Source organism: Aquarana catesbeiana, linkage group LG06, assembly GCF_042186555.1.
Source record: "Aquarana catesbeiana isolate 2022-GZ linkage group LG06, ASM4218655v1, whole genome shotgun sequence".
Lineage (NCBI taxonomy): Eukaryota > Metazoa > Chordata > Amphibia > Anura > Ranidae > Aquarana > Aquarana catesbeiana.
Genome location: NC_133329.1, coordinates 354,446,716 through 354,460,452, shown reverse-complemented (window position 1 = coordinate 354,460,452; position 13,737 = coordinate 354,446,716). Strand labels below are relative to the sequence as shown.

General features: G+C 38.4%; 1 protein-coding gene across 5 annotated transcripts in view; it reads left to right on the top strand.

Moving 5' to 3' along the window:
- SLC4A10 (solute carrier family 4 member 10) overlaps positions 1-13,737 on the top strand; it is a 391,254-nt gene that overhangs the window by 356,225 nt on the left and 21,292 nt on the right. For 4 of the 5 annotated variants that reach the window (XM_073634046.1, XM_073634045.1, XM_073634048.1 and 1 more), the window contains exons 19-24: positions 3,080-3,331; positions 6,589-6,657; positions 8,777-8,950; positions 10,005-10,127; positions 10,428-10,495; positions 12,076-12,192. In XM_073634046.1, coding sequence (XP_073490147.1) covers positions 3,080-3,331; positions 6,589-6,657; positions 8,777-8,950; positions 10,005-10,127; positions 10,428-10,495; positions 12,076-12,192 — 803 coding nt within the window. The remainder of the gene's footprint in view (positions 1-3,079; positions 3,332-6,588; positions 6,658-8,776; positions 8,951-10,004; positions 10,128-10,427; positions 10,496-12,075; positions 12,193-13,737) is intronic. The other variant, XM_073634049.1, reaches the window with a different exon arrangement.

The following is a 13,737-nucleotide window of genomic DNA, read 5'->3' as shown; positions in this document are numbered from 1 at the left end:
CATATATTGAACAGATTTCCCTTTGCTTCCTGTCAAGACAAGAAAAGAAGGGAAGTAAATGGGGATACTAACAAAGATAATCTACACTCAAACCCTATCTACCAAGAGTAGGGAAGCGTTAGAATTTTTTGTGTTGTATTACTGTCTGTGCCTCCTTAGCCTGGTAACAACCAAACTCCCCTATTTCTTGTACAGGTGTCACTGGGGAGGAAGAGAGTAAACACTTTCTAATGGGGGCCACAATGTAAATTGTCTCAATAACTGCTGAAATGTTTATTGGCTAAAAAGATGTCTAAAAATGTTACACATTTGCCAGCATTCTGCAGAGGTGTATATACAGTATCTCACAAAAGTGAGTACACCCCACACATTTTTGTAATTTTTTTATTCTATCTTTTCATGTGACAACACTGAAGAAATTACACTTTGCTACAATGTAAAGTAGTGAGTGTACAGCTTGTATAACAGTGTAAATTTGCTGTTCCCTCAAAATAACTCAACACACAGCCATTCATGTCTAAACCGCTGGCAACAAAAGTGAGTACACCCCTAGGTGAAAATGTCCAAATTAGGCCCAAAGCGATAATATTTTGTGTGGCCACCATTATTTTCCAGCACTGCCCTAACCCTCTTGGGCATGGAGTTCACCAGAGCTTCACAGGTTGCCACTGGAGTCCTCTTCCACTTCTCCACGATGACATCACAGAGCTGGTGGATGTTAGAGACCTTGCGCTCCTCTACCTTCTGTTTTAGGATGCCCCGCAGATGCTCAATAGGGTTTAGGTCTGGAGACATGCTTGGCCAGTCCATCACCTTTACCCTCAGCTTCTTTAGTAAGGCAGTGGTCATCTTGGAGGTGTGTTTGGGGTCGTTATCATGTTAGAATACTGCACCTGCGGCCCAGTCTCCGAAAGGAGGGGATCATGCTCTGCTTCAGTATGTCACAGTACATGTTGGCATTCATGGTTCCCTCAATGAATTGTAGTTCCCCAGTGCCGGCAGCACTCATGCAGCCCCAGACCATGACACTCCCACCACCATGCTTGACTGTAGGCAAAACACACTTGTCTTTGTACTCTTCACCTGGATGCCACCACACACGCTTGACACCATCTGAACCAAATAAGTTTATCTTGGTCTCATCAGACTACAGGACATGGTTCCAGTAATCCATGTCCTTAGTCTGCTTTCTTCAGCAAACTGTTTGAGAGCTTTCTTGTGCATCAGCTTTAGAAGAGGCTTTGTTCTGGGACAACAGCCATGCAGACCAATTTGATGCAGTGTGCAGCGTATGGTCTGAGCACTGACAGGCTGACCCCCCACCCCTTCAACTTCTACAGCAATGCTGGCACTACTCATACATCTATTTCCAAAAGACAACCTCTGCATATGACACTGAGCACGTGCACTCAACCTCTTTGGTCGACCATGGCGAGGCCTGTTCTGAGTAGAACTTGTCCTGTTAAACCGCTCTATGGTCTTGGCCACCGTGCTTCAACTCAGTTTCAGAGTCTTGGCAATCTTCTTATAGGCTTGACTATCTTTATGTAGAGCAACAATTCTTTTTTTCAGATCCCCAGAGAGTTCTTTGCCATGAGGTGCCATGTTGAACATCCAGTGACCAGTATGAGAGCGAGAGCGATAACACCAAATTTAACACACCTGCTCCCCATTCACACCTGAGACCTTGTAACACTAAAGAGTCACATGACACCGGGGAGGGAAAATGGCTAATTGGGCCCAATTTGGACACTTTCGCTTAGGGGTGTACTCACTTTTGTTGCCAGCGGTTTAGACATGAATGGCTGTGTGTTGAGTTATTTTGAGGGGACAGCAAATTTACACTGTTATACAAGCTGTACACTCACTACTTTACATTGTAGCAAAGTGTCATTTCTTCAGTGTTGTCACATAAAAAGATATAATAAAATATTTACAAAAAAGTGAGGGGTGAACTCACTTTTGTGAGATACTGTATATTGTTATATTCTTTAGTATATGCAGCTAATTTTTTATATTTTTAAACCTGAAGACAAAGAAGATGTGAAAATATGAAGAAATGATGGTCACTTTGCTACCCCAAAACTAGATGCCTTGATGCTAGGTTCACACCTATGCATTTTGGCAGGCCGCATTTGCGTCGGCACACCAGCTCATTCAAATGAATGGGCTGCTGTGCCTGCGTTTCCACAAAGAAAAAGGTGCGTGCACCTTTTCAACAACATGGTCCCCCCCTGCACTGATTTTACATGCGGGGGGTGCCATTCAAAATGAACGGCAGCCCCGCTTGTTTCCACAGAGCAGTGTTTTTTTACTGCGGGTGGTTGCGGGTGCGGGACGCAAAAGTGTGAACCAAGCCTTGGAGTTTACACCACTGTACTACCAAATATGTTATAATTGTTTGTTGTGGAAATGACAATTTATATTATGGAGTTATTGTGTAAACCAGTATACAGTGTGATCCTGATTCAGGGTTGGGTTGATTCAGGATCACAGAGATGACTTTCATATTATCAGGCTCATTGGTGTAGGGCAGAATGTTTTCCACAAATGTACCTAAGCCTAAACAAAAATGTAACTTTACCAGTTATATGTGGTAGTTGCATTCATTTTCTTTTTTTAGGGTTAGTACACTTTCTGCAAGTACAGAAAATGTTGATCCTGCCAGAAATACAGTCTTTGTAATTTCCTGTGGACTGAACTGCAATCTCAAGCAATAATATAAGCTTTCCTAGCCATCTGAACTCCTACCTAGGTGCAGACGAAGAAAGGTGAAGGTATTTGTGGAGATATTTCAAATCAGAAGAGCAGCCTAAGGCGACAATGTATGAGCATTGTCAGCCTAGCCTGTGTTACTGGCAGGATCACGGGGGGTGAAAGTAAAGGGAAAAAAGACTGAATACCTGATGCAGCCAAATATATATATATATTTGTTTTGGGTTTTAGATACGCTTTCAGGCTGAATACAAACAAATAGATTGACAGATGGATATATAAATGAATTCTTAACTGAATTTAGAAAGTGCAGAACGGTGGGCAGTAAACTAACCTAAATTATTTATATTCTTTGTTTCTACAGAAAGGCTGTGGCTACCATCTTGATCTCCTTATGGTTGCTGTCATGCTTGGTGTATGCTCGCTGATGGGTCTGCCCTGGTTTGTTGCGGCCACTGTCCTCTCCATCACTCATGTGAATAGTCTCAAGCTGGAGTCGGAGTGTTCGGCTCCAGGAGAGCAGCCTAAGTTTTTAGGGATCCGCGAACAAAGGGTTACGGGACTCATGATTTTTGTACTTATGGGGTCCTCTGTATTTATGACAAGGATTCTTCAGGTAAGTAAACAGTTTCAGCGGTCCATTAAATAAAACATCTTGGGGTTGATTTACTAAAACTAAAGAGTGCAAATTCTGGTGTAACTGTGCATGGTAGCCAATCAGCTTATAACTTCAGCTTGTTCAGTTAAGCTTTGACAAAAAAATGGAAGCTGATTAGTTTCTCTGCAGAACTGCACCAATATTATTATAAGATTAATATTTAATAGTCCCAACCTTTGGCCCTTCCAAAAACCAAGCGCTAATGGAGAAAGTGAAAAATAAAATATCAAAAATAAACATAAACGCGAGATAGGAAAGCTACTATACACCTCCCTCTCACTAAGAACGATTGCCAATTTAAGGCAGAGGCTGCTACCATTCACCAATCAGCTGATAGGTATACAATACATCAACACACATCAAAAAAAGGGCAGCGCTAAAACCAAAAGCAATAGTATTCCTATATCATTAATAGAGTACAGTCAGCAGCAGGTGTTTTAAAAATAAACAGGTAATTGTCCCACAGTCAATGTGAAGTGAATAGATCAAATCCGGCCAAAGATATCACTCAGTCCGCTATCCGCAGCGATCCACCACCAACACCTCCACTCGGGAGAAGAACGGGGGGGACAAGCCTCCCCTTCCATAAATACTCTTACCAGATTGCACTGGAAAATAAGCCCCAAACAACCACCACTGACATTTCTTTATACAACAATGTCCTCACTGGCACTCTCCTGTGCGGGGATTGGATTTCACACTGATGCTCTCAAACCCAGGCAAAAGAAATAAAATCCATAGCATAATTCCGTTTAAAAACTTTGATCAAAGAAATCATGCCCCCCTTTTAAGAAATGCACTTACAGTGTGAACTAATGAAATGGGCAATTAGATATCCATACACGTCCGAATTTGAGCGGTTACCAGGCGGCGTCTCCTACCTCGCCCTGTACACAATACTCATGAGTTCCTGCTTCGACCTGTATTATGGCGTCACTTACTGACAGTCGCTAGGCCCAAGGCTGACGCGTTTCATCATACCGACATCATCTGGGGTGTGGCCTAACAACGCGACATGCCAAGATTATAAACACTTCCTCTCCTCGCTGTCAACCTATGAGAGCGTTGTTAGTGGACGATCGCCTAGGCATCTCCCATTCAGCTCACAACGTGCAGATAATGAACTTAGCACAATCGCACAAAAGGCTAAAATGTGATAATAGATAAGCCAACCAATGTCGCCTTATCACCCCTTAATTAATAATCACTAATAAAGCAGTTCACATCTAATTCGATGTTCATACCCCTTGGCGAAAGTGTATCCATGAGAAATATCCACCGAGTTTCTCTTTTTGATATCTCTCGTACCAAATTGGACCCTCTCCAATTGGGGTGTATGCAATCCACACCCCAAAATTTGAGGCCAGAGGGGTCTTGGTGGAGATTATTTTTGAAGTGTAATTATACACTATGGTGCTTGAACCCAATTTCTATATTGTGTATGTGTTCAGAGATCCTAATTTTCAGTTTTCTTTTTGTCCGACCCACATACATTAGATTACAAGGACATTGTAACACATACACTACATGTGTCCTGTTGCATGTAATAAATTCGGAAATATTGAAAGTCTTATTATTACCAGTGGACACAAATTCTGTTAGCCCTCTAATCGGGTTATGTAACTGAGAACATACACTACACTTCCTACAAGAATAGAATCCAGTACACTGCCAGAACATATTTTTTCTGACAGGAGGGTCCAATACCTTTTTTACAACCCTATCTCCAAAATTAGGGGCTTTACAATAACGGGGTCACTGGCAATGCACCGTGTAAGACCCTATCCAAACACAGTACATGCTAGTGTCGTTTAAAGATGTTTTCAATATCTTTATATAGTATATGAAAATTTGAAATGAAGCCCCATTCTTGTCTGGGGTTTGGTTGCCGATCCCTCTCTTTCAAACATACCTCTCTTGAAACCTCCACCAATTCTTTTACAATCTTATCCAAATGTCGTTCTTTGTAACCTTTCTGTATAAATCTATCCTTAATGACCTTAGAGTGTATGATAAAGTCACTATCGGTGGTACAATTCCTCCTTACTCTCACCTGTTGCCCCTTCAGAATGTTTTTCAACCAATGAGGGTGATGTCCACTCCTCACCGGGAGAAAACTATTTCTATCCGTCGGTTTAAAATATACAATAGTAGTCAATGACGACCCCTTCTCACACAACCACATCCAGGAAGTGGATGTGCTCCCTACTGAATTCATAATCCAATTTTATATTGTTTCTATTCGAGTTCTGTTCTCTCAAAAAATCATGTAAGGAGCATTCATCACCCTCCCAGATGAAGAATAGGTCATCAATGAACCTTCTATAAAAAAGAAGACGTTCATTTCTATTTGCAAATACGAACTTGTCCTCCCATTCCTCCATAAAAAGGTTGGCGATACTGGGAGCAAACTTTGCTCCCATCGCCACACCCCTCTTTTGGGAGTAAAACCTATGGCCATACCAAAAGTAGTTGTGGGACAGGCAAAAATCCAATTCCTGTCCCAAAAACACCTTCTGTTTGTGTGGGATGTCCTCCCGTTGACTCAAGGCCCTTAAATTCTAGACCGACAAGTCAGACCGACACAAGTCAGACCAGTTAAGACAGTTCTCATAGGGAACCATTAATTTTGACATGTCATGTGACTTGTGCCTTTGAAGTCGGAGCGTATGTCGGACCAGTGTGAACTGGCCCTAAATGTTCTCCTCCAGCGCTGTCACCGCTGAAGGCGCTTACATCTTCATCCGGTCTTCTTTCTGGGTTCGCAGGCTTCGGGTATCTGATTTGCCGAGCCGGCGTTGCCATCACCCCAGCACACGCACATGGGAATCGCTGTTTACGGCACGGCTCTGATGGAACAGCACGGGTATGCCGTTCCTTCAGAGCGTATGTGCCGGTGATGTCGCCGGTTGCATATAAAGTAAATATCTCCAAAACGGTGCACATTTAGGAGATATTTACAGTACCTATAGGTAAGCCTTATTATAGGCTTACCTATAGGTAAAAATCGTACAAGGGAATTTACTCCCACTTTAAGTTACACTTTGCTAATGCAATGCATAATGTGAATGGGCTCTAATAAAATCTTTGTCTAAAAAAAACATTAAAAACAAGCTACACAAATATATTTTTTTATTAAATTTTCCTGATGTACAGTCTGCTGCCATTTCTTAAGCCATTTTGGTAACCATGTATTTTCTCTTTTTGATGTGTAGTTTATTCCTATGCCAGTTCTTTATGGAGTCTTTCTCTATATGGGTGCCTCATCACTAAAGGGAATTCAGGTAATATGCTTATAATGACTGGTGACTTTAGGATAGACATAGCAGGGTCAGAGCTAAGCATTCCGTTTTTAATTTTAAAGCAAAATCATTACCATATTTAATTTTCTTTGATTATAGCTTTTTGGCACAAATTGACATTGTCTTTACTATTATGGAACAGTGCATTTCAGTTAGATTCATAACTCTGCTGTAAAAATAAGTTGACAGGGAACATGCCAACAGGAGAAGAAAGCAGATATGCTTAATGATCTGTGTTGCTGCTTCTTCATCGTCCAATCACTATACTGTTTAACAGAAAGAAGAACAGAAAGATATTCCTTAAGGGAGAAGTATGGGCTTAAAAAATGAAAAATAATAATACATACTCATCTTCATGCTGCAGCATCTGTGTAATGCTGCAGCTGTACGTCGTCGTCTCTAAGACCGAGAACACATGACCACTGATCACTCTGTTCTCTGTCTGCTCCGAGTAGAGAGCAGTGACTGTCAGTTACTCTTCTCTGCTCTTTTCCTCAAGTACTGGGTGTCGTGTCAGGCAGGGGAGGGGGCAGTTCTCAGCCATGTGCTGAAAAATAGAGCCAGCTGTCAATCAGACAGCGTGATGGATCCTAGCATTATTGTCAGGATACTTCCAGAGCCTGATGTGGCCTTGCACCGCGTGTATATATAATGTCCTAGAACCCAGTCCAAAATGTGGCAAATTCAACTTGACTTCTTAAAAGATGCTTAAAGAATCACAACATGCTTCTACCCACAAATTGATAGAAGATATAACATTTCTATTAAGTTAGCTTATGGAGGACTTTCAAGTATCAGGAGGATTTAATCCCTTCTATCCCACAATCTGCCAATAAATGTTTTCCAGCATGGTGCCCTGTTTACATTTCCCCTTTGAGAGCCAGCAACCAATGCTTTGTGAAGCTGCTGCCTTTTAGTCCCAGCTGCCACTGACAGCTTAGGTTCCCATTGATGAGTGAGATCATGTGATCTCTATGCTAGCTATGACATAGTGATCACATGCAGGCCGGAGACTACTTTGGAAAAAATAGAAACCTTCAGTCTGCAGATGAACACTGCCATCTTGAGGCTGTAGTGACACGTTAAGGCCTCATGTACATGGGCATATGAAAATATTCTGCATTTTTTTCTGCCAGAACTTGACGGAAAAAATGCCTCTAGTGTTGCGTTCTTATGTGCATGTATGAGCGTACGTATGTGTGTTTATACGCTTTTATACACGTGCTACATTTAGATGTGTATGAGCGTAAACTCATTCTACTGGTTAGAATATTCATTTATTTTAGCCATTAGAATAAATTTGCGCTCATATGCCCACATTTAGGTGCATTTACGTGTGTACTGGAGTAAATTACTCTAGAAAACACCTTTCTGAGCACAAGTTTGGGGCGTTTTTTTTCTAAATATTTTTTCTAAAATACATCTGTGAAAAACATAACATGCATATGCACATTAGATAACCTAGAGCTGCTTTTGGAGCCATAAAAAAATGCCTCTAACAGCAGCAATTTTTTCTGCCTGTGTGCACGAGGCCTAGTGTCATCCATTTTAATCGTAAATGTAACTGCAAAGTATGAAAAAAAAATAGCAAAATACATTTTTGTGCATTTGTTAACCTAAAAAAAGCAGAGCAATTAAAATGGTGTAGCAAATCGTAGCCGACATCCGTGGACAGGTAAGTGTCCATATATCAAAAGTTAGCAGCTGCAGTATTTGTAGCTGCTGGCTTTTAATATTTTTTTCCAGCGGACCTCCGCTTTAAACATTTCTGAAAATGTTTAGGTATGAAAATTAGTTACAGAGTTATTGTCAAATTATCCGACATATGCTGATGTTGCTAAATTTACCCTGGGCATCAGGACATTAATGACCTCTGGTTATGAAAGAGTAAAACATTTTTTGATGTCATACTTTCCTAGTTACTGATTTGTACATCAGCAATTGATTTGTAACAGCATGCTGACTGGCATTTGGTACATAGTCTTTCGTTATATGTCAAAGGCCAACAAATTACTGTAAATCAACATAAAGACATTTTATTTGCTACCTAAAAGGGCTTTTAACATAATTACCCTCTAAATTGTACCAATTTTCTCCACAGTTCTTTGACCGGATATTATTATTCTGGATGCCACCAAAACACCAGCCGGACTTTATATATTTGAGGCACGTCCCCCTTCGTAAGGTCCACCTCTTTACCATACTGCAGCTGACCTGTCTTATACTGCTGTGGGTAATCAAAGCCTCCAAGGCAGCCATTGTTTTCCCAATGATGGTAAGCATGCATATAGGCTGACTGTAGTTAGTATTGTTTGAAGTGAAATCATAATTATTTGAGTCATTATTTAGTTTTGGTGTTAACTTTTTTCTTCTTAAACTGATGTCTGTTGGTGGACGTTGCAATTTTTTAAACTATCACACGATAACTGTGCTACTGTTTATCAAATCTAAATTTCCATTAGAACATACACTCAAATTAATTTTAGCCCACACAAATACAATAAAATACCTAAATTTGTTGGTAGAATATAAAAGGTCATGCTGCGTCAAGTAGGTAGATACCAAATATGTCAAACCTCAGAATTATGGATGACAGTGAAACAGCAAAAATATATGGTACCCAGGTATTGTCCACAGGTGAAGTTTTAAAAGCCTTTCTATCTCAACAATTTGGAGCTAATAGTCGATAATTTCCCGAGAATTATTAATCTTGATAGTGAATATGTAGTGATGTTATAGTGAATATGCATGGTGCAATCGTCATTTTCATGCACGTGCACACCCAACACACATAACTGTGAATGTATTAACTTTATTGTCAGTCCTCTATGTGATTGCATAGTACATGTGACAGTTTTCCTTTAATTCTACATCAGGGGTCTATTAGAGTTCCAATGTCACCTTTGTACTGTGTTGAAGCTAAATGACCACAGTCTGTTCTGATTTAACTTCTTCCCTGGCCCGAGGGGCCAGAGATTGACAGCTCTGAGCCCAGAAGTGCTCAGAATTGAGTGCATCTGGATTCATTCTTCCAGGGGAGATCAGAGAGCTGACTATGGGTTTTCTAAAGAGTGCGTACAACATAGGATGTCCGCTTGCACTCTGTCTCTCTCAAAGTCAAAGTGCATAACAATTGTATCCCAATAAAATGTTATACAGAAACTGTATAACAGACCAACAGGTTGTGGAGGTCTAGCTGGCCTCCCTCAATCAGGGTTTGTAGATGGTAGCTTTTCTTTGTGTTGACCAAGACTTAATGAAAGATATTCATTGTTTTGAATTGCTTTGTGTGCACGTTGGAAGCTTTAACTCTTTGCCTTTCTTACCAGGTATTGGCATTGGTCTTTGTAAGGAAACTAATGGATTTTTTCTTTACTAAACGAGAACTGAGTTGGCTGGATGATTTAATGCCTGAAAGTAAGAAAAAAAAGTTGGAAGATGCTGAGAAAGAGGTAATAAAACACAAAATGGTTTGTGTGACCAGAAAGAAGAGTGTGCTTCTAATGGGTGTGATCCAAAGACAGTTATCACAAAAACTTCTGTTTAACTATACCCATATGTGTCTCAGTGTGTTACAATATGTCATAAAGCCTATATTGTTATTGTTGCTCTAATTTGTTTCTGCCCCAAATAGAATAAAGTTTCCTTTAGGGAACCTTAGGCCTTGAGCTATCTTGGCTGTTGTTCAATGGTTTGTTATTTATTATTCCACATTCCCCAATGAAACTAACATTTGCTCTATTATTCTTTAGGAGGAACAAAGCATGTTGGTATTGGAAGATGAAGGAACTGTCCAGTTACCGATGGAAGGGAACTGCAGGTAATATGAAAACACAAAACTGAAAAATTGTGTCAAATTAACTACTGTGTAGTCCATTTTGAAATACCCAGCGTTGCTACTCCTTATATCAAATGGTTTATTACTCTTTGAACACAAGAATTATTTTGCAGTCTGTTCAGTCTTGAACATGTATTTGCATTTATACACACTGGTCTTCTTAGGTATACCTATCTATACCAAACAGCAGATCATGAGCTGTAACTGACATGCTGTAAGTATGATTATATTAGAACAAATATTAGAATGGATGTTGCATAATTGTTGGTGGTAGACATGTTGGTTGCAATATCTCAAAACCTAAGGACCATGGTAGCTTTTCACTTACTACTGTGTCTTTAAAGTGCCCCTGTGCTCAGACTGTGGACATCAAACTATTGGCATATTCTTAATAATCAGTATACAAGCTTTAATACAAGTCATCTGATGCTGTCATTTATTCTTAAAGATTGTATCATTTATTCTTAAAGATCACAACAAACTCTAACATCTTCTGTATGTTTACATTACAAGGCAGATAGGCTGCCTAGATTCTGATGTAAAAGAAATGAATAGAGTAAAGAGCTGAGAATTCTGTGCCTTTTTTGTAAACTTTGAGGATTCATTTCTTCAAAATATCCATAGCTACAGTGGTAAATGAGAGCTTATTTTAAACTGCTTTTACTGCTTCTTCAAAATATATAAATACTTTAGTTTGTATAGTCTGGGCACAGGTTCTCTTTAAAGAAAACCTGTGCCAAGGCTATTCAGGAAATATCTCTGAAATATGCAGGTATAATTACACTTAGTTCAGTGCTTTCTTTCTGAGATATAGTTCTATTGCCTATTGCACAGAGACATTTTTGTCTGAATGCTTGTACTCCATGCATTTTCTATGTCCCTGATTTTTTTCATAGAATTGGTTACAACATTAGAAGTCTATTGAGTCCACTATATGCATTAACTAATTCCATCCATAAAATAGAAGGGAACAGAAGCAGAAAGTGCATAGGTGAGAAGCACTGAGCTAATGGCCTTGCTTAGAAGAGCTGCACCCCAGAAAGAACAGCATGAAGGTATAAGAAATTAACACATTGCACAGAGATAGGACCCAGTGGTCAACAAATATGACACAGACTGGCCTTTGATAGAGCAAGTATGAAATAGAAAAGATCTGCAAAGGTACTCGCTTGTCTATATTATCTAACATCATCTGGTATTTGTAATATTTGCAAAAATTCATGTCATTTTTTTAAGCTGTATTCATTTAGCCAAAGTATTTATATCTGCAAATTTTTATCAATGTCAAATTCTAATGCCACTAAATAGAAGGTACAGTTATTTAATACCTACAATGGTACAACTACATTTTTTTATCACAATGGATATCCTACCCACTTGAACTGTTGAAACAGTATTTCAGTTATATCCAGATCAGTGCAGAAAGAGAAAAAGCTCTAAATGTATTTGTTATAGGAATCTAAATTTTTATTGTAGTCATCTGATTAAATAGCAGCTTCTCAGACAGTTAGTTAGGAAAGTTATTCATTTTGTGCATTATTCTGTGTGTTAATTCTGTCTAGAGAGGACCCATCAGTAATAAACATTTCTGATGAAATGGCAAAAACATCAGTGTGGAAGACTCTGCTATTAACCTCAGAAAACACAAAGACTAAGGAATCCAGCTTTTCTTCTAAAAGGTTTTAATTTTTTCTAAGTAACTTCCTTATTTTTGTATTATTTTGGTAGTGTACAGTACACATCACCCGTAGAATTTTTTTAGTTTTTATTTTGATTCTGTTACATGTAAAGAACGAGATCAATAAAATTGAAAAGGGCAGTAAACTTAAAAAAAGTTGCTTCATGTAATAGAGCTGCTAGTAACATTCATAAATATAGGTGTAATCGTTTTTATATCTGCCTAATTATGGGATATTAATCTCACGTTACAGTCTAGTATCACGTGTAAGAAAAGAACCGTGCTTACTTTCCCTTACCCTTCCTAACTAAACCAATGCCTGACAAAGCAACATGTTTGCATATATTTTAACAGCAGCATATACTTTAAGCCCTGTCAGACAATCACTAAGTATTTTCAGTTTATTTATCTAGTAAATATATTTGTAATATTATTATATTTATTATCTCAAGAAGCCACATTTTTGCTTAGAGCATTATATAGAGATTGGAAAATATTTTATTATTAATAAAACCTTTACTTATATCAGATAACTCCTTTTTTCTACTAAATAATTCAACAGTCCTATAAATTTATTAAAAATTCAATATGCTTTAGCATAAGTATTTTAATGCTTGGTAATGCATATTCAGTTTAAAGTTCCACTTTCATTTTCCAATCACAGGTGTCCTAGACAGAGCTGATATATTGCAATTGCATACATAATTATTTGTCTAAAGTTCAGCTTCAATTGCAGGAGGAATAAGCAAATAAGTAATACATTATAAGTAATAAACAATTGTATCTAATGTATTACTAATAACATATTTAACAAATAGACTGAAGTAAGAAGCAAGACAAGAATTCTATTTTAAAGATCATATTTTTGAGTTATTTAATAAATAGGCCGTTTTGTGAAGATTTAAATATCTGTATTGAAGAAAGCTTTATAGATGAGGGTCCTTTCCACTGAATAACACCTTACACTTTCAAATATATCCATGAATGTTACTAAAAGCTCTTGAATATAAATCAACTTCATTATTTATGCTCACTGGTCTTTTACATTGGGGAAATGTGGCTTACACAGAGTTGTGTACCTTGGAATTACTTAATTTTAAAATCACAATTTCATAAACTGCATAAATAAAATGCGTTGTCAATTAATTAGCATCATAGCTTGAGTGTCACAGAAATCAGTTTGTATTTTTTGGAAAATTACCATTAATAGATATTGTCTAACTGTTCTTTACTTGTGAAGAAATTCATCTAGATGGTTATTTAGTCATTTGGTGCACCAATCCCAGAGATGCTATAAGTAACCACATCAGCCAAATATCTGCTTTCATCTAAAATAATACACAGTACCATTGCCATGTCTGTTTGGCTGCTATTGGTCACAGCAATCTGGGCTTATTGGTTCTGACATTTAACTAGACACCTTCATTTACAAAACCCAGTAGTGTCTGCTTTTTAAATTTTATCCATTGTTGTCCTTTTTTTTTCTTTGCAATCAAAGATTTTTCTTTGGACTATAGGTGTTATATTCAGGCAGAAAGGAGCAATC